General features: G+C 47.7%; 1 protein-coding gene across 7 annotated transcripts in view; it reads left to right on the plus strand.

Annotated features, from left to right (window-relative positions):
• The window catches only part of LOC137412870 (forkhead box protein P1), a 350,911-nt gene that overhangs the window by 90,259 nt on the left and 240,587 nt on the right, over positions 1 to 20,065 (plus strand). For 5 of the 7 annotated variants that reach the window (XM_078767672.1, XM_078767688.1, XM_078767684.1 and 2 more), the window contains 2 exons: positions 10,625 to 10,805; positions 14,697 to 14,807. In XM_078767672.1, the coding sequence (XP_078623798.1) occupies positions 10,638 to 10,805; positions 14,697 to 14,807 (279 nt within the window). In that variant the 5' untranslated portion in view covers positions 10,625 to 10,637. Of the gene's footprint in view, positions 1 to 2,771; positions 2,802 to 10,624; positions 10,806 to 14,696; positions 14,808 to 20,065 lie in introns of those variants that run through there. The other 2 variants (XM_078767681.1, XM_078767682.1) reach the window with 2 other exon arrangements.

Consider the following 20,065-nt stretch of genomic DNA (forward strand, 5'->3'; position numbering starts at 1 on the left):
AGAAAAACACAAGACCAGGTGAGAACAAGGGAGGTCATTTCCGTGATGTCTGTATCTTGTGTGACCCCCGTGAGCGTTGATGACAGCCATACATCGTCTGTACATGGAGTGGATTAATCGGTTGATGAAGGCATTTGTCACTTGGGCCCACACTCTGAGAAACGCCTGACTGAGTTGAGCTGCAGTTGTCGGCCTTGGTCGAACGTCATTCAGTCGTCTTTGAACCTCGTCCCACAAGTGCTCTATCGGGTTTAAATCGGGGCTGAGCGCAGGCCAGTGCATGGTTTGGATGCCATTCTGTTGCAGGAAGTCCCTTGTTGCTCTGGCAGTGTGGGCACGGGCGTTGTCCTGCTGGAAGACATGATTTCCGTGACGTCCAAAATGTGGCACAACGTGAGGTCTGAGGACTTGATCGATGTAGCTGGCAGCTGTGACACCATTGCCTCTTCCTGGACCAATATTCTGGAACACCACAGGACCGACTTTGTGATTGAGAGCAATAGCACCCCATACCATGATGTTTGGACCACCCCACGAGTCTTTCCATCACACGGTCATCTGAGTAGCGTTCCCCACGTCTACGCCAAACTCTCACTCTGCCATCTGCCGTGGAAACACAGTATCGGCTTTCGTCTGAGAAAAAACGGTTCTCCACTGCTGGTAACGCCAATTTTGATGCTGTGTGGCCCACTGTAGTCGGTCACGGCAGTGTCGAGCTGTAAGAATGGGGCCACGATACGGCCTGTGACAACGGACATCCCTGTTCTTCAAACGTCGACGGACTGTATCACCACTAATGTGTCTCTGGTGGGTTCCAACTGTTTGTCTTGCAGTTTCTGTAGCCCTAGTAAAGCGATCTTGGATGTGATGACACACAATCTGTCGATCCTGTCGTGGTGTTGTTACCCTCGGTCTGCCACTGCGTGGGCGGTCATCGGTGCTGTTGGTGGCCTGGTATCGTTCCTGGAACCTGTAGATGGTTCTCACGTTGGCATGGAAGCATTGGCAACCATTCGTGCAGTCTGTCCAGCATGCAATCTTCCAATAGCCTGGTCTCTCTGAATCCTCGTAAGTCTGGGCATGGCGCTGGCATCGAAACACGAATGATGAACACACGTTTTGGGGTGCCTTTTATAGGGAAAGTCACAAGGAGACGCACGTGCATTTTGATTTCCATGGGAATCATGCACGACTTTGTACCATGGTCGTTTTTTTGCCTGCGTTTTGGTGACCTGTTTTTATCCACGTGTGCACCACTGTCGGTAGTTAGGATTAAATTTAGATACAGACTAATGTAAATAACGAGATATCTAAACGAAATGCATTGATATTTCTATGGGAAATGTTCAGGAATTATTTTTATGAAGTGACGCTTCTATTGCTGTTCAGTGTATAGATATTGTTTAGTTCCATATGTAGGAGAAAGGTTGACCACATTGGCATTCAGAGCAGTCTCCTGTAACAAGGGAATGGAATGAGAGTCAACCATAATGAGTGCACTAGCATCACATACAAATCCCATCACGTGATGCCCAGACGGCAGACCAGGTGGGGAAATGACATTGTCCCTCCCTTGAAAGTCGTTAGACAGCCAACTAGGTTTCAACGAACAATCTAATTGTGATTTTTCTTTACGAGCCCGATGTGGTTTTTACAACCAATGTGGCAGTTTTGAGACGAGACTTCCTAAAGCATATAATCCAAATCCTTAATACTGCTTCCTCTTGCTGGATTTGAACCCACATCTGAAGAATGTCAATCCAATGTCTTCATCAACAAACCACCACTGCACCTAATACACATGCCTATGTTTTCAATAATTGGCTATTAACCTATCAGGCATTCTCGAGATACAAAGTTAGCTTAGCCATTTGGCCTGCTGTCTACAAACACACTGACCAATCGATGCTCCTCTTTAGCAATCCTATTCAGAATTGCAGTTTTGAGTGGAGTTCCTCCTTAAAAACCCAATTTGATTGACTGGCAACGGTATGGGCGGGGCTTCAATTGGGAGGCCCAAATTAAAAGGCAAAATATCAGAAATTGAAGACTTTTATTTTATTTTAAACGATTTATATAAACATCCGTTAAATCATATCACATGCAAATCATCAAAATCTAAACAGTATTTGTAGAATTTCAATAAATGCCACATCATTGTTCATATTGGTAAATATTATTCCATTGTGTTTGGAAAAACTTGAAAATTGGAAAATTGGAAAAACAATATAGCCTATTTTACTCCAGGGGGTTTGGAAAATTGGAAAATTGGGGAAAAATTGGAAAAACAATATAGCCTATTTTACTCCAGGGGGTTTGGAAAATTGGAAAATTGGGAAAAAATTGGAAAAACAATATAGCCTATTTTACTCCAGGGGGTTTGGAAAAACTGGAAAATGTGAAAATTGGGAAAAAAATTGGAAAAACAATATAGCCTATTTTACTCAAGGGGGTCCCAGGATTACCCACCCAAAATTTCGTTGCGATCGGTTCAGCCGTTTTTGCGGTACCTGGGAACGGACGGACGGACAGACAGACATTTGGTGAATTACAGTAAGATTATTTACATTATGCTGGAGAAGTCTATGCAAGAATGTGCAACTATTATTATTTTCATTCATCAGCTATGAGTGAAATAAAACTTTCCAAGATGGAAACCAAGGGTTCTTTATTCTCATCCTCCCTTTGTGTTGGAACATTGTGCCGGCACGATAAGATCAAGATCCTACGAGTCGCATGATTTCGCTGCGTATTCACCTTGCCCATGTGACTTCATTGTAGGTTCGCATTGCCTTTTTCAGGTTTGTTCTTTCTTTTTTTAATAAGACTTTGCTTTGTTTGCTAGCTATAACCTTGATGGGCCTTTTGTATTGTTAGAAGCTGAACTGGCATTGGTAACCCCTCTTTGATGCTCAGGGTGTGCGAAGGGTCACAGGAAGGATCATGGGGTTGCTTAGAAAGATGTTAATGCAGTCAAAGGAGAAAATCAACTCAAAGCTTTGTGCTATTGTCAGCCACAGAAATGCTGCGGGGAGTACCATGTGGTAGTTTCCTTGATACTCGATTCTGTTTTGTTCTTACAGACAAGTTTGAAAGCTTTGTGATGGTAGATTTCTTTCCAAAGTAATAATATAGGAGTTCATCAGCCGATTAATTTATGGGGTATGGACTATCCAATTGGGGCATTCGGTTTATAACGAAATGCCAAGTTGTGAATACCAACATAGTTTTTCTATAATACTAGGCATATTTAACCGTTGGTGCACTGTACCGCCATTGTGGTTGTGCCTTTTCTGTTTGCAAAAACATATTTTCCATCTCCAGTGTTTGGAAAGCCTTTGAGTGCATTCTGATTGCTGGCCAAACGGGATTGTCCAGAGTGGGGTAACAACCGCCCGGACTCATGTCGCTAAGTCAACAACAACAACAAATTCCACACCCGTGCCTCACCCATTATACAGTCAGGTGTGTAAATGTAAACACGATTCGTTTACTTTAGGGAGCTCCACCTTAACTTTGGCAGTCAAGTAGCTCACAGTTAGGTTCTTTAAAAAAAAAAAAATTCACATCATGCATCTAGCTTTGGCTCCAGCATTCAGGAGTTTGAACCAGAGCATGCTGAATTTACTCACCGTGATATGGATTCGAGGTGTTACCATCGAGGTCCGTACTCTGTACAGAGCTGGGGTGTTCACGACAACTCGAGAAACTTATTTTTCCCCACTTTCCTTGTTTTTTTTTTAAACTCTCCCTCTATTTTGTCCCTCATCCCTGCTGTACTGTTTCCCCCCTCTCTTTATACTGTTCCTTTTGTTCTGTTAGATCCCGATCCATTCTATGCTCTTACTGCTCCACGAGGCTCGACTTTGCATCCAAAAAAAGAAATCCTGGAGAGATTGTCTCTCTGTCCCTGGACAGACTGTCTCTATCTGTCCCTGGACAGATTGTCTCTCTGTCCCTGGACGGACTGTCTCTATCTGTCCCTGGACAGATTGTCTCTCTGTCTCAGGATACTCGACTGAAGGTGGCAGGAATTTGAAACTTGTTTCAGTGTCCGGCGATGAGTAATCTTTTCATGAATGACATCTGTGGGACTGTTAATGTCCACCAATGAGCAGTGCTTGTAGACAAGTTCTCCAGCTTAATGTCCATCTGATGGACGGTGCGCACATTTATAACCCCAGAATGACCGTTTATAGCTCGGGCGAGATTCGAACCTCAACTAAACAGCTCAGAGCTGAATGCGCATACTTCTCAGCTATCTCCTGCCAGTTCTTTACAGGTATTATTCAAGACTCAAGTATTCTCTTTAATTGTCATAAATTCAAGACGAAAAAAGTTTTAAAATCCAAAATAAAATTCACAATTTTATACATTCAAGTTTATGAAGATAAAAAGTGACATTCTATTTTATTTTTATGTTCAACACATTTGTATTTTTTTTCTGTTTTTGTTTTTTGGTGCAGTTATTGGATAATGGTACGATAGCTCTGAGGTTGCCTACTCATCTTTGAGCGGTTTAGTCTGGGTTTGATTCCCAACAGGACTAAAATGGTCATCCTGGGGCCCAGCAGGCAGACCCTTTGCTTCAATGAGTATGCCACGCCATACACCTCACAGTCGACGATTCGTCTCAGTGATCCCTCTGGTAGCATTCCCTTGTGGGTTTTAAACATCTGACAATACCTTTTGAAAAGAGTATGGCATTGTGCATCAGCGCTCTAACCAAATTCTAAATTCCTGCCATGGTTGAGGGCTGCTTTAGCAGCAATCTGCGATCGAGTCGTGATATGTCCAGGTTAAGTTATCAGCATTGGTAACCATCCACACACAGTCATAGTTGCCCGATGGTGCTTCCCAGTGGGAATAACTAGTTAGATGTAAGATTAATGGAGTATTATATCAATTACATTTTTTTGCTGAAGATCCGGATTCGGATCCGGCTACGAGAATTTTTTTTTGTGATTCTTTACCATTGAGAGATAGGGCCAAAAACGATACATAGCAAGATATCTCAAAACTTATGGATGGATGTGGACGAAACTTGGTGGACAGGTTGGTTGTGTGACGAGGAAGAACAGATTCGATTTTGGTGAAGATCTGAATATGGATTCGGATATGAGAATTATTTCATTTTTAAGTGATTCTTCACCATTGAGAGATATAGGGCCAAAAACTATACATAGCGGGATATCTCAAAACTTATGGATGGATGTGGACGAAACTTGGTGGACAGGTTGGTTGTGTGACAAGGAAGAACAGATTCGATTTTGGTGAAGATCTGAATATGGATTCGGATATGAGAATTATTTCATTTTTAAGTGATTCTTCACCATTGAGAGATATAGGGCCAAAAACTATACATAGCGGGATATCTCAAAACTTATGGATGGATATGGACGAAACTTGGTGGACAGGTTGGTTGTGTGACGAGGAAGAACAGATTCGATTTTGGTGAAGATCTGAATATGGATTCGGATATGAGAATTATTTAATTTTTAAGTGATTCTTCACCATTGAGAGATATAGGGCCAAAAACGATACATAGCAAGATATCTCAAAACTTATGGATGGATGTGGACGAAACTTGGTGGACAGGTTGGTTGTGTGACAAGGAAGAATCGATTCGATTTTGGTGAAGATCTGAATATGGATTCGGATATGATAATTATTTAATTTTTAAGTGATTCTTCACCATTGAGGGATCGGGTGAAAAGCGATATACCTAACATGATATTTAAAAAAAGTTATGGACGAGTTATGACTAAACTTGGTGGATGAGTTGGTTAGGTGACAAGAACAAGCCGATTAGATTTTGGTTCCAGATCCGGTTCTAGATCTGGCCTATCCATCAGTGGATACAAAACGTAAACTGTTCAGCCTGGCGGAGGTTCACACTCTTCTGATTGCAGTTTCTCGTTTTTATGATTCTAAGAAGCGATTGCATTAGTAGTTTTCATTGCACTGTTTATACTTTGGAGGGTGGTGCTATCTGTCGCCCTTGACTGTAGGGGATGTTGGTCTTTCTCCTGGCACTGCCATGGTCAGCTGCAGCAGTCTTTGACCAAATAATCAAGAGGCAGGAAATTAGAATCTGGTTGGATATGGCAGTAACTGCCAAGGAATATTAATCTATTTCCACAATATACTGTGGATTTTGTGATAACATCCACTGTGGCAAGTTTGAGAGAGCTGGCAGGATGTCTTAGAGCGATTCACATTGCACACTCACCTCCGAGCTGTCTAGCCTGTGTTTGAATCTCCACCGAGCTATAAACTGTCACCCTGGTGTTTCATACACAGGGCGAGGCTTCAATGTGTGCACCATCCATTAGAAGGACATTTAACCAGAGGATCCGTCTGCTGGCATTGGCCGTTGGTCGACATTACAGAACCCTGAGTGTCTTTGTCGAAGAGTAGGCAAATTATTACCGGCACAGCTGAACAAATTCCAAATTCCTGCCTTGATTGATTGTCGGGAAGGCAACGGAAAGCTACGCAGCATTACCTTTGCCCAAGTAATGCTTTGTCAGCACCGATGCTCTATCAAGGGTGTGGTACATTTGACTGTTTGATGAGCAAGTTTGAGTGGATGACACATTCCGATTAATATGTCATAGAGGAGATATCCAAAAGGATGGTGTGCTTGATCATGTTCCTTGCAATGCCACACGACAGTTTCGAGTCAAATAATATCAGGGCAGAAATCAAGTCAATTCTAACATATATATATATATAAATGAATGAATGAATGAATGAATGAATATGAATGATCGTTTTAAGGCCATTTTCCCCGCTAGTGTGGGGGTTAGCCTTGCGGGCCCCATGACAATCATGGTTCCCTGTTTGAGGCAATGTCTTTATGGCCGGATGCCCTTCCTGACGCCAACCCTTAGTCGCCTCTTACGATGCGCAGGGATACGGTGTACCTATTCTAAACCGGGGTACACACCGGGATCATTCATCCCAGCAAGCTGGTACTCAATATGCCGACCTCGGAAGGATGACAGGCTGAGTCAACCCTCCTGGCGTTAATTCAGCGATCGATCGGGATTCGAACCCAGGATCCGAGGATCCCAAGCCGGCACCCTAACCGCTAAGCCAACACCAGTCATCTGATACTCATTTTGCCAACCTCTGAAGGATGACAGGCTGAGTCAACCCCCCTGGCGTTAATTCAACAGCATGACAGGGGTTGAACTCTGGACCCTGAGATCTCAAGCCAGCAACCTTAACCGTAAAGCAAGCACCAGGCTTAACATCTGTATGGGTCATGTATGCACAATGTGGAGGAGGGGAGAGGTAAAATTCAGATAATCACGGTATTTTTGCATACATAACAAAAGACCACTGCAATGTGCACGGGTATTGAGGAGATATGATAACTGGCTCTTAATGTCCCGTTTTTGGTGGTGGAAGCAGAGGATGCGTAGAAATCACGAGTGATTTGAGGATCTTGCTGGCTTGGTACTACCGTTCACATTTTGTTTATTACATCAATTTGATTGTGTGGTGCTGCTTAAAGTGCTTGGTTGGTAAAGCAATTGGGTAATACTGTTAAAGATAGCAAGTGCTAACTACCCTTTTTTACAGTTCTCTTCCTCCAGATGTTGATGCGATCCATCTGAATTCAATTTTAAAGGCAGCTCTGAGCTTTAGTTTTGTTTGCTTTGACTTTTCCAATTCAAAGTTCTAAATTTGGATGCAAGGCATTACAGACTTAAATGAAAAGTAATTTCCTGGCTATAATAATCATCATCATCATCATCATCATGTGCCATGCTCTATACACAGCGTTAGTTCTGTGAAAGCAGTCTTGGCTGGGGTTACATTCCTGGACAGACGACTCTGACATGGTCTGACACAGGAAGTCAGGGCAGGAATTTGGATTTTTTTTCACGGTGCCGCCGATAGCTCACCTACTCTTCATGAAGGACACCGTGGGATCTTTGGCGTCCACTAACTAATGCCGGAAGATGGGTCGCTCGGTCTAAAGTCCATCTGAGGGACGAATGGCGAAGGGCGGCACACACGTTGTTGAATGGCTACGATACACCACCCAGGATATCGATTTATCGATTGGCCGAGATTTGAACCCATGCTAGAGGGCTCAGAGGTGAGTGTGTGTACCTCTAGGCCACTATTAGTATCATATATTCTAAATATGTTCAATAATAATTACTATTGTTATTATTTAATTTGTTACAACTCGTTACAACTTACAGACCAAATACCTGTATGCGTTCATCTTTTAGGACACTACGTCATGATAAGTTAGCCTTTTAGTTACCGTAAAATGGGGTGAATAGGGACACAAACTGAAAAACAGTTCGGAAACTTTTTTCGCTGAAAATTGATAACCATACTGATTTGTTGATATTTGGGTTGAAAGTGTTCTCTTGTTTTTTTAAAAAGCAACTTATAGTCCCTATTAACCCCATATATGGGTTAAATAGGAATAAATAGGATTTTTATGGCTGTCCCTATTCACCCCGTTTTACGGGTAAATAGGGACAGTCACTAATACAAAAAAATAACAATCAAGAAATAGGGACAGTTTGGAGAAACTTTTTATCCCATATTTTTTTTCATTGGCACCCTGGTTTATATTATGGGTGCATATTATGTGCATCCATCTGAGCTATCAATTTAGCAATAAGTTGGAAACTCAGGAATGTTTCTTGATTATTATTTTTTTGTATTAGTGACTGTCCCTATTGACCTGTAAAACGGGGTGAATAGGGACAGCCATAAAAATCCTATTTAACCCATATATGGGGTTAATAGGGACTATAAGTTGCTTTTTAAAAAAACAAGAGAACACTTTCAACCCAAATATCAACAAATCAGTGTGGTTATCAATTTTCAGCGAAAAACGTTTCCGAACTTTTTTTCAGTTTGTGTCCCTATTCACCTTGCTGTCCCTATTCACCCCATTTCACGGTACCGTAAACCAGAATATTATTTTGCCACTCTCAAAATGCAACTTTTAGGATGACAAGACCATTTTTTGGCGTTCATTGATTTCATTACATGTCAATGATTTGTTGTTCATTATTGCAGTTAAGTAATTATTTTGGACTAAGAAAAGGAAAACTATAAACCAATAACTAGCATATTTCTGTCCACTGCAGGACAAGGGCCTCTCTGAACTCGTGTTGTGGGATGTTTGGCATTCTCACCACGTTTTGACAAATGCGGTTTGGCGAGGAAGTGAGCAGTCATGGACGCTAGTTAGCGAAGAAAGAAACAAGTCTTTAACTAGTCAACCAAATGTCCTGCTCTGATTTTGACTAATGTGTACAGATCCTATGGCTGGCAGGATAACCAAGAGGCACGCATAGTTGTCTCTGAGCTGTCTTGCCCGGGTCCTCATCCAGGTGTTTCACAGGTAGGGCAATGCATCAATGTGTGTGCTGTCCCTCAAATGGACATTATACTGGGCGTCCTGTCCACCAGCATTAGTGTCCTTCACCAAGACTAGGCAAGCTATCACCGGCATTCTGAACAAATTACAAATTCCTGTCCTAAACTATACTTGGTCGAACGTCAGGCTGGTGGGACCAGCCGTCAGGTTGGTGATCAAACGTCAGGCTCCCCGACCGACCCCATGAGGTGGGAAAAAGTCAATTCCAGATAGAAATCTGTACAAATCTTAAATGTTCATTCTCAGTATTATTCACCATATTGTGAACTCTCATCCCAGGAGTACTGAGTACAGATTTTATCTTTTGGCTCAGGCTTGGACTCAACTTTGCGAGATGTGACTACAATTAACCACTTAGTGGCTGAAGACGTGACAGGAAGCCGCAATCAAAGTTGTGGTTTTAAATAATGTACCTTCTCCTTTCAATGTTCGGACATATCCTCACCATATCGCACTGTGGATTAAATACTGTATTTGTGAACGATTTGCTCACTACACTTCTTCCATTGATTCAATATGAAGTAATGTTTTCTCAGGTATTTCTCATGCGTGTTGTCCTGTTTACTTTTATGTGTCATTAAGGAATTGAAAAACACTGAAGTTGAAACATGCCATGTGGAAAGATTTTTCATGTGATCTCTTACCCAAAAGGTTTGACAGGATGGTGCAGAGGTAGTGCTGCACATACCTTTGAGCTGTGTGGCTACCCTGGGTTCACTTTCTGACCTGACCACAGGCTGTCATTGCCCCGCAATGTCCTCCGTCAGATGAGCGTTAAGCCGGGTGTCCATTCTACCAGCATGTGTTGGTGGACATTCCCGTGGTGTATTTCATGAAGAGTATGTGAGTTATCGCCAGCACCCTAAACAAATTCCATATTCCTGCCACCTTTTGTCGAATGTCAGGCCTGGCCAGCCGGATCGTGAAAGACTTGCGCCAAAAGCCTTCCTCTGCCAATCCCATAAGAAGGTGGGAATAATTGGGGCCATGAAAGACGTAGTAGAGTATTGTTACAGGCCTGGTGTGTTTTCATTTACTTTTTGTTTGGTTAAAGCATCAGATTTTCAGAAGAGTTGTGTCCGATTCTATTTTTCCTTTGTTGATGTGTACTCGCTGGTGTACCGCTTGATTCAATCTGCCATTACATCATGAAACTATTCCCATTAAATAATTTGATTTTCTTTCTCGTTTGCACAGTCGGGGAGTTGGAATGCAGGAGGCCGGCTCTGACCCTCCGGCTAACAATCCAGCCAGCCAGGGCCGCAGCAATGGGCGGCAGGGCCAGGCTGATCCTGCAGCAGGCATTGAGCAGCGAGGAGCGACTGACCAAGCGTTGCCTGATGTGCCGACGTCAGACGCTCTGTACCTTCAGCAGCAGGTGAACTTGGTGGCAGGAGTGCGTAGTGCTCACGTCATAACCTGGCGATTAAATGCAAGGAAACTTTTACACAAGAGGAAGCCATTTGAACCATCATGCCTGTGCTACATCCGCATCCCAGCACTCCCATCTTTTGCAGCGAGTGATAATTATACAGCTAACGCCAAACAGATAAATTGCCAAGGAAATCGGCGTAAAGTGACCTACACGTTTTGAAAGATGGTATCGGATTTTTATCTTCCACAATCCTCAACAGGCCTACCAGACTCAGTGGCATAATGGTTAGAGCATCTGCTCTGAGCCTGAGTCTGAGAGGTCAGCGATTCGAACCCCATCCCAGCTGAGTAATACCAAAGACCTAAAAATAGTATGTGCTGCTCCCCTGCTTTATGCACAACATTAAAACCATAGGTTGTCAACCATTACACTAACTCCATAGGTCTAATGACCTCCTTCTGCATTGAAGCTCCTCCCAGTCATGTGCTCCAAGCTGCATTGCTCTGCTGATGACACTACATAGTTAAGTCTGACCTTGATGGGTTCAAACCACGATGAGACATTTAAATGGCAATCTCACTCCCAACTGAGTTATCCCACTAATGCTGAAAGAAATATATGCCACGTTTGATGCCGGTTACATCATATGGTTTGTTTCTGTAGGTCCACAGCTTTAATGGTGCCGCCATGTGTTATGACCACTATCTGAGCATTGATACCTCAACAGGACACCTACTGCAGATGGTGTATAAGCACATTTGTATAAATTTGTTTCTGGTTTAACACACTTTTATTAAATACAATCTTAGGACTTCGGTAACAGGTAATAAAAAAAAAGAAGTTGTTGTTATTGTTGTTGTTGTTTGTGGTGGTGGTGTTCTTGTTGGGGGTCGGGTTTTGAAATGTGCACCCAGTGGTCGGCCAGCTGCCGGACCACACCCACATCTGTCGTTTTAGTCCACCCACCATATAGCACCGACACAAAATGATATGGCCGCCATCTTGGTTTTCTGGTGGGCCTAACACATTAAGTTTGTAGGCCTCTGCAGATTATACACTGACCAGATTTGTTGCATCAGATTTGTTACTTTTTATTACTTTATTTCATCTTTTTCCACTATGGGGCCATTCAAAAATTACAAAACGCATTTTTTGCCCAAATCTGATGTGGAGAATTTCCCACCCTATGTAACGCTCGTAACACTTCAACAGACACCGTCTACATATTACATAACGCTCGATGAAGACACCTCCCTTCCCCTTATTTCATACATTAATCCCAGGATGCTATTTATTTATCATGTTTGATTATTATTTAGGTTCTTAACAAATGAGGCTAATAGTAATAAATTAATATTGTATTCAAATTAACACTTTTGAGTTTTGATTACCTTTGTGTGATCATGCTGGACGTTAAAGATCCCATGGTGTCTTTTGTGAAGAGTAAGCAAGCTATCGCCACCACCATGCAATACATCAAAATTCCTGCTCTGACTTGCTGAGTTGGAGTGGTGACACGACCAGGATTGTAGCCTAGTGACTTATTCGGCAGCACCGACACTCTGCATATGTAGGGCATGGTACATGATGATGACAATGATGAAGATGACACAGGTTGGTTGTCGGACTGAAGTTTTAACCCCGTCTTAATAATATCCCTTGTAATAAAGGTAACGCTGCGAACAAAGCTTATAATTGTGTCCGATTCCCAGATGCCTGTTGTAATTGGCAATTACAAAGGAGCAAGGACACAGTGGTATTTCTTTCTCCCCTTTTCTCCTCTTTCAAAGGAGCAATGCCTCTGAGTGGCAAAATGGCATAGATTTGTGATGTAGTTGAAGTTCGATGAAATTTCCTGTCTTTCGGCCAACTGGGACAAGTGTGGTTTCTTGTACAGCGATGGATAAAGGATCTTTCATTTCTCTGTCAAGCTAAACCTCTGCTCCATCAATATGGGAACAGATTGGGGCCAAAGAGGTCAATTATTGAAAGTAATTATTTAATCCGATCATCGTATTTCCCCCATTTCGTTTTACATGAGATGGAGCAAGAAGTGCATTGTCTGAGAAACCTCTATCATGTGAAGGCCAATGGAGGTCACAGGGGAATGAAGATGGAGAGAATGAGTTTGGGGGAGGGGGAGGAGAAACAGAAGTGGTGGGACTGGAGGGAGGGGTGGAGCGCGTAGTGGTCGAGAATAGGGACAGGAAAAATGGGAATGTCTGTCTAATTACAGCATATGTTGCTGCTCAAGCTATGATGGCGGAGCACAGGCTGGCTTGAACCGAAATGTATTTTCTGGTAATTAGTTTGACCGTTTGGTGTTCCCACTTGAGTACTTACCGAGGCATGCTGTGAATCCAACGTACTATGTATATTTATCCAATGTTCTCGAATGACTGTTATTTACACCACCTACCAAAGGTCACGGAACCCCATTTCCCAGTTGTGATCATTGCCCCAAATGTGCAACTGACTTTTGTAATTGTAAATTATCATAAGCAGACAGTATAAATAGTCAGGGAACAATGTCAGTGCTTTGTTTCAGAACATCAAGTTTCAGAGAAAGGACTTTATGGAGAACTAAGGAGGAATGAGTATCGCCTATTGGAAAATGGGTACCTCATCAGGATAAATTAAAGCGCTCTAGCCATCTCCAAATACACTGTGGGGAATGTCTTTGTGAAGCAGAAGACTATAGGAAACACTAGCGCTGACCTTTGATCTGACTTTGATCTGACAGACCATGCAAAATCACCTCAAGAGGAATTACAACCTTGGGAACGACTGCAAGACAGAACACGTATGTACTCTTCCTTCACACGAAAGATCCCAAATGTGACGAGAGCTTTTGGGGAATCAATAAGTTAGTGAGTGAGCACTAGCACAGTTTATCGAGGCATGCATTCCATGGAATATCATGAAAAAGCAGTTGCACACACGCACTTTTCAACGGTGTGATAAATGAGTGGTGTTGTGCAACCAACGGATGTCCCGGGGAACCGAAATGTGGAAATTGGTATTGTTTGGCAATGAGTCCAGGTACGCCATTCACCTTCTGATGGCAAGATCTGTGGGATGTGTTTAACGGTAATTTTGGCTTAAACAACAACAACAACCATAAACAAAATGCAAAATAACTATGTGGAGTGCCATGCAAGGAATAGCAGGAAATTTTTTTTTTTTGGATACTGAATCGAGGCTCGTGAATGAGCTAACATTTATTTCACAAACAAATCAACCAGACAAACAAAATATATAAAAAGAGGGAGTGGAAGACAAGATGGGGAGAGATGGGGAAGCACACAAACACAACATTTGAGAGCAGGGAGATGTGTGGGAGGGAGAGGGCTTGGGGGGAGGAGGCATGGGAAGGAGCGGGGGGGGGGGGGGGGAGAGGTATAAAACACAAGGGGACCAAGGACTTCCAGGACAGAAGTTGGTATTTCAAAAAATGTTAACCCACCAACCCATGAACAACTGGAAGCAGATGTTAGAAGGACGATCCAGGACGAGACCTCCTACAAAGGCTTATAATCCACTTTCAATCAAATAATGTTCAGGAAGAGAACTTTTAAAGTACATTGATGTCTCATATTGTCCTTGTCCTGCACGCAATATGTGTACACGATGATCATTACAGCCGGCATGTATCATTTTGAACTTGAACCTGTTTCCTTGTCAAACTATCGCAGGCTTGGTAGTTTACGTATTTTGATTTGACGTAAATCGACTATAAGCTTGTTACGTCAAGGCGTAGAATCGGTGTGGGTTTATATTTGATTGCTCCAATTAATTTTATTTGCACTCATTGCTCACCATTGTTGAAATGTAGCATGTCCCCCACAACTGCCATATCCTGATCTTGTCGCGTGCGCTTTGCGATTGCTGCAGTTACAGGTATTGCAGGCTGCTCGCCTATACCTGCTTCAGCAGCAGCACACGGAGGGAGCGAAAGGCCTGGCAGGGAGTGGTCCAGACAAGCAACAACAACAACTCTTACAGGTTGGCCTTTTGATTTAAGTAAAAATTGCATTTTCTCCACAATTTAACTCACACAAAAGTTGGTGGCCTGCTATATTTACTTCACTGAAAGCCTTTTGAGTGACAAACTGCACCAAAGGTTGCTGGGCTGATTCCTTAAAGCTGTTGTAGGCCTCTGGTTCAGAAAATAAAAATGTGGTGGTTATTTTATTAAGAAAACAAACATTTTCTAAATATATATTGCAAGGCAAATCACAGCCTTGGAGAGACAAACATAAGATGCTCTTTGTATGACATTGTTATGACAGTTTGAATTCATGTTGCCCATTTTTCTTTTTTCCTATTGTCAATCTCCAAGTCGGCCATATTGTTTGTTATACCACATAACAATAGGGGCTTTTGACCTAACTGAGAACGCAAAGCTTGTGCATATTCTATTTTCAGTTTCTCTTTTGTCTTTCAACTTAGTAGTCAATCCACCACATTCTTTCTCCTTGAAATTGCATGTTATAAGCAATATTGTTTTGTGGTGCCATACAGTGGAGGCTGAAGGATTCTTCACATCTCTCTTTGTTTCTTCTGCTCCACCTCCTCGATCTTCCCTTCCCTTGAGACCTTACCTCACTGCCCACCCCTACCTCCTAGCCCCCTCTCCCCACTGTCAAGTGATGCCTTTTCAATCTGTTTTCTTCTCCCGATTTATCCCTTATATTTCCATTGCCTATTAATGGTCACAAGTATTCAGGACTCATTCATTGAAAACTACAACGGCACGTGGTAGAGTGCAAACCTCCTCCAGGCTGAATATTTTCTGTTTTGTATCCCACTGATATGCCAGATCTGGATTCGGACTTGATCCAAAATCTAATCAGCTTATTATTGTCACCTAACCAACTAATCCACCAAGTTTATTCATAACTCGTCCATAACTTTTTTGAATATAATGTTATATTGTAGCGACCCATGGGTCCCCCAAAGCTCGAGACCAGCAACAGAATCTCCTGGCCCAAGCCGGTGACGTAACCGGCGGCCAAACCGCGGCGCCGAGGTTATAATCCTTTGCACCTGTCGGTCACATGACCACCAAAGCGTGCCTCGCCTGAGAGGCGTGGCTTTGGTTATGATGTATGCTTTTTGGTTTGGATATATATATGCGAACCCGATAAACGGGTTTTCAGAGTTCCCGAGATGATTATACAATAAACATCTTCTCGGACGAGTTTGTGTCTTGTCCGTCACTTCGTCCGTCTCAAGCAGGAGCGCTGCTCCTTCACTGGTGACCCCGAGTTTACGACACGCGATGGACACGGCAGTGTCCCTCAAACTGCCCACTTTCTGGGAAGCACATGCCGCCGTCTGGTTCGCTCAGGCGGACTCCCAGTTCGCCCTGCGTGGCATTACGGACGACACCACGAAATACCATTACGTGGTCGCCTCGCTCGGCTCCGTGACCGCCGCCCGCTGCCTAAGCCTCCTCCAGAGCCCGCCCGCTGACGACAAGTACGACGCCATCAAGGCACTTCTTCTGGGCGCTTTCGCCCTCTCCCCGGCTGAACGCGCACGACGCCTGCTCGACCTTCCTGAGCCCGGCGATACGCGCCCGTCCGAACGTATGGACTACATGCTCGCGTTGCTCGGCGAGCACCCCTCGGATTTCCTTTTCCAAGAGCTTTTTCTCCGCCAGCTCCCGGCCCAGGTCCGGGTCGCCCTGGCAAGCACGACCATCACAAACCCCCGCGACCTCGCCAGGGAGGCCGACAAGATCGATTCGGCAAGCCAGCTCGTCGGAGCGGCGAGCCAGCTCGTCGGGGTGGCTGCCGGGAGCCCGCCCGCCGCCCAGTCGGCGCCCGCGGCGCAGTTTCCCGCCCACCCGCCCGACGCCCGCGACGCAGCTTCCTTACCGGAGGCCGCCGGGCCGGCGCGACTGGCAGCGGCGACGCCGCGTCGCCCGGTCCCGACGCGTCGACCGGAGCCCCCGCCAGACCCGGCCTGGTGTTATTTCCACGCCAGGTTCGGGCGGCAGGCCCGATCATGTCGACCCCCGTGCACGTTCGGCAAGTCGGGAAACGGTCGGGCCGGCGCTCACTACCAGCCATGAGCGCCGACCGTTCCGGAAACCTGCTATTCATCGCGGACCAAGCGTCGGGGCGGCGTTTTCTCTGCGACACCGGCGCTCAGCTGAGCGTCATTCCCGCTTCGGTGGAGGACAGGCGGGCCGCCATTTGCGGCCCCTCCTTAATCGCGGCCAACGGCTCCGCCATCCGCACCTTCGGCCCACGCACCGTCGCCCTCCGCTTCGGCAGCCAGCTCTTTCGCTGGGAGTTCGTGATGGCGGACGTCCCCATGGCTTTGCTCGGGGCCAATTTCTTTGCGCCCATGGGCTGCTGGTCGACGTTAAACGTCGGCGTCTCGTCAACACCGAAACTTTCAGCTCGCTGGCGTGCGCCTTGAGCCGTTCCGCGCCCACCGAGCTTTCCTGCGTCCTCCCTTTGGCAGACGTCTTCGCGCATCTCCTCGCGGAGTTCCCGGCCCTCACGCGACCGACGTTTTCGGCCGTCGCGGTGCGTCACGGCATCGAGCATCACATTCCCACGATGGGCCCGCCGGTGTACGCCCAAGCTCGCCGTCTCGACCCAGCCAAACTTGCCGTCGCCAAGGCCGAGTTCACCGCGCTGGAGCGCCTCGGCATCATGCAGCGCTCCGACAGCACCTGGGCCTCGCCGCTGCACATCGTCCCGAAGCCGGGGGGCGGATCGTGGCCATGCGGCGACTACCGCCGCCTCAACGACGCCACTACCCCCGACAGGTACCCCGTCCCGCACATTCAGGATTTTTCCACCCGGTTGGCGGGGCGGACCATTTTTTCAAAAGTGGACGTGATTCGGGGGTACCACCAGGTGCCCGTCCGCCCGGCCGACATCCCGAAGACGACCGTTATTACACCTTTCGGCCTCTTCAAATTCCTCTGGATGCCCTTCGGCCTCAAAAACACGGCACAGGCGTTCCAGCGCCTGATGGACGGCGTGCTGCGCGACTTGCCGTTCCTCTTTACCTACCTGGACGACATCCTCGTCGCCAGTACGTCCAGAGCCGAGCACCTCCTCCACCTCCGGACGCTGTTCGGCCGCCTCAGCGAGCACGGCTTGATCGTCAACCCGGCCAAATGTCACTTTGGTGCGGCGACGATCGACTTTTTGGGCCACCACATCACTCGGAACGGTGCCGTACCGCTACCGGCCAAAGTCGAGGCCATCGCCGCTTTCCCGCGCCCCCGCTCCATCAAGGCGCTGCATGAGTTCCTCGGGATGGTGAACTTTTACCACCACTTCGTGCCCCGAGCTGCGCAACTCATGCGGCCCTTATACACCGCCCTCCGCGGCCAGCCGGTGAAGCGCGACGTCGTCTGGTCCACGGACATGGACGCTGCTTTCACCGGCGCGAAGCGGGCCCTCGCCAACGCCATGCTGCTGGCCCACCCGGTACCCCATGCTCCCATCGCCCTCACCACGGACGCCTCCGACTACGCCGTGGGCGCGGTTCATGAGCAATGGGTAAACGGGGCCTGGCAGCCGCTCGCGTTCTTCAGCCGGCAACTCCTGCCCAACGAGTTGAAGTACAGCACTTTCGACCACGAGCTCCTCGGGCTGTACCTGGCCGTCCGCCATTTTCGCCACCTCCTGGAGGGCCGCCCGTTCACGGCCTTTGTCGACCACAAGCCATTGATTTTCGCCATGGCCAAGGTCACGGAGCCGTGGTCGGCCCGCCAGCAGCGCCACCTCTCCGCCGTGTCGGAATACACCACGGACATCCGGCACGTCGCCGGAAAGGACAACGCCGTGGCCGACTGCCTTTCTCGAGCCGGCGCCAACGCCGTCCACCTCGGCGTCGATTTCGCCCTGATGGCGACGGACCAGGCCACCGACGGCACGGTGCAGGCACTCCGGGTGGCGGACACGGGCCTCCGCTTGGCTGACGTCCCCTTCGCGGACACGGTCCTGCTTTGTGACGTCTCCCAAGGCCGACCTCGCCCCGTTGTGCCGGTCACCTGGCGGCGGCGCATTTTTGCTTCCCTCCACGGCCTCTCACACCCGGGCCGGAAGGCGTCCCAGAGGCTGGTGTCGGCACGTTTCGTCTGGCACGGGTTGCGACGGGACGTCCGCGACTGGGCCAACGCCTGCACACCCTGCCAGCGGGCCAAGGTCCACCGTCACACCCAGGCTCCGCTGGCTCCTTTCACCGTGCCCGAGTGACGTTTCGACCACGTCCACGTGGACCTGGTGGGTCCCCTGCCCCCATCGCAGGGGTTCACCCACCTGCTTACCATGGTGGACAGGACCACCAGGTGGCCGGAGGCTGTGCCCCTCGCCTCCACCACCACCGCCGACGTGGCCCAGGCGTTCATCACCACCTGGGTCGCACGTTCGGCGCACCGGCGGACATCTCGTCGGACCGCGGCCCACAGTTCACGTCCGAACTGTGGGGCGCAGTCGCCTGCACGTTGGGCGTTACCCTGCACCGCACCACGGCCTACCACCCCCAGGCCAACGATTTGTGTGAGCGGTTCCACCGCTCCATGAAGGCCGCCCTCATGGCCGGCCTCCAGGACGACGGCTGGGCCGACCGGCTCCCGTGGGTCCTTTTGGGCCTCCGCACGGCTCCAAAGGAGGACCTCCAGGCGTCCACCGCCGAGCTGGTGTACGGCCAGACCCTCCGCGTCCCGGGCGAGTTCGTGCCCGACGCCACCAGCTCGTGGTCCACCGCGCGCCAGCGCATGGACTTCCAGGAGGCCGCCCAACGTTTTGCCCCGGTGCCCACGTCCCGCCACGGCGACCCCCAATCCTACGTCCCCCCAGCACTCCGCACGGCGGAGTACGTCTTTGTGCGCCACGACACGCACCGGGGGCCGCTCCGGCCACCATACGACGGACCCTTCCGGGTCCTACGACGGGACAACAAGTCCTTCGTCGTCAGCATCGGCGGCCGGGCGGACCGGATTTCGGTGGACCGCCTCAAGCCGGCCCACATGGACGTCGGCCAGCCGCCACGGCTGGCTCTCCCACCGCGGCGCGGCCGCCCCCCGTCCACTGCATCCCCCGTCCGGCCACCCGCCACCACACCGGACCCTCCCCCCCGCGACCAGGCAGGGGTCGTTTCGGTCAGGTCATGCGGACCCCCCTCAGGTTGACCTTCCTGGACCAAGTCGATTCTGGGGGGGTGTGTGTAGCGACCCATGGGTCCCCCAAATCTCGAGACCAGCAACAGAATCTCCTGGCCCAAGC

The sequence above is a fragment of the Myxine glutinosa genome, chromosome 1 (assembly GCF_964187855.1).
Source record: "Myxine glutinosa chromosome 1, kmMyxGlut1.1, whole genome shotgun sequence".
NCBI lineage: Eukaryota > Metazoa > Chordata > Myxini > Myxiniformes > Myxinidae > Myxine > Myxine glutinosa.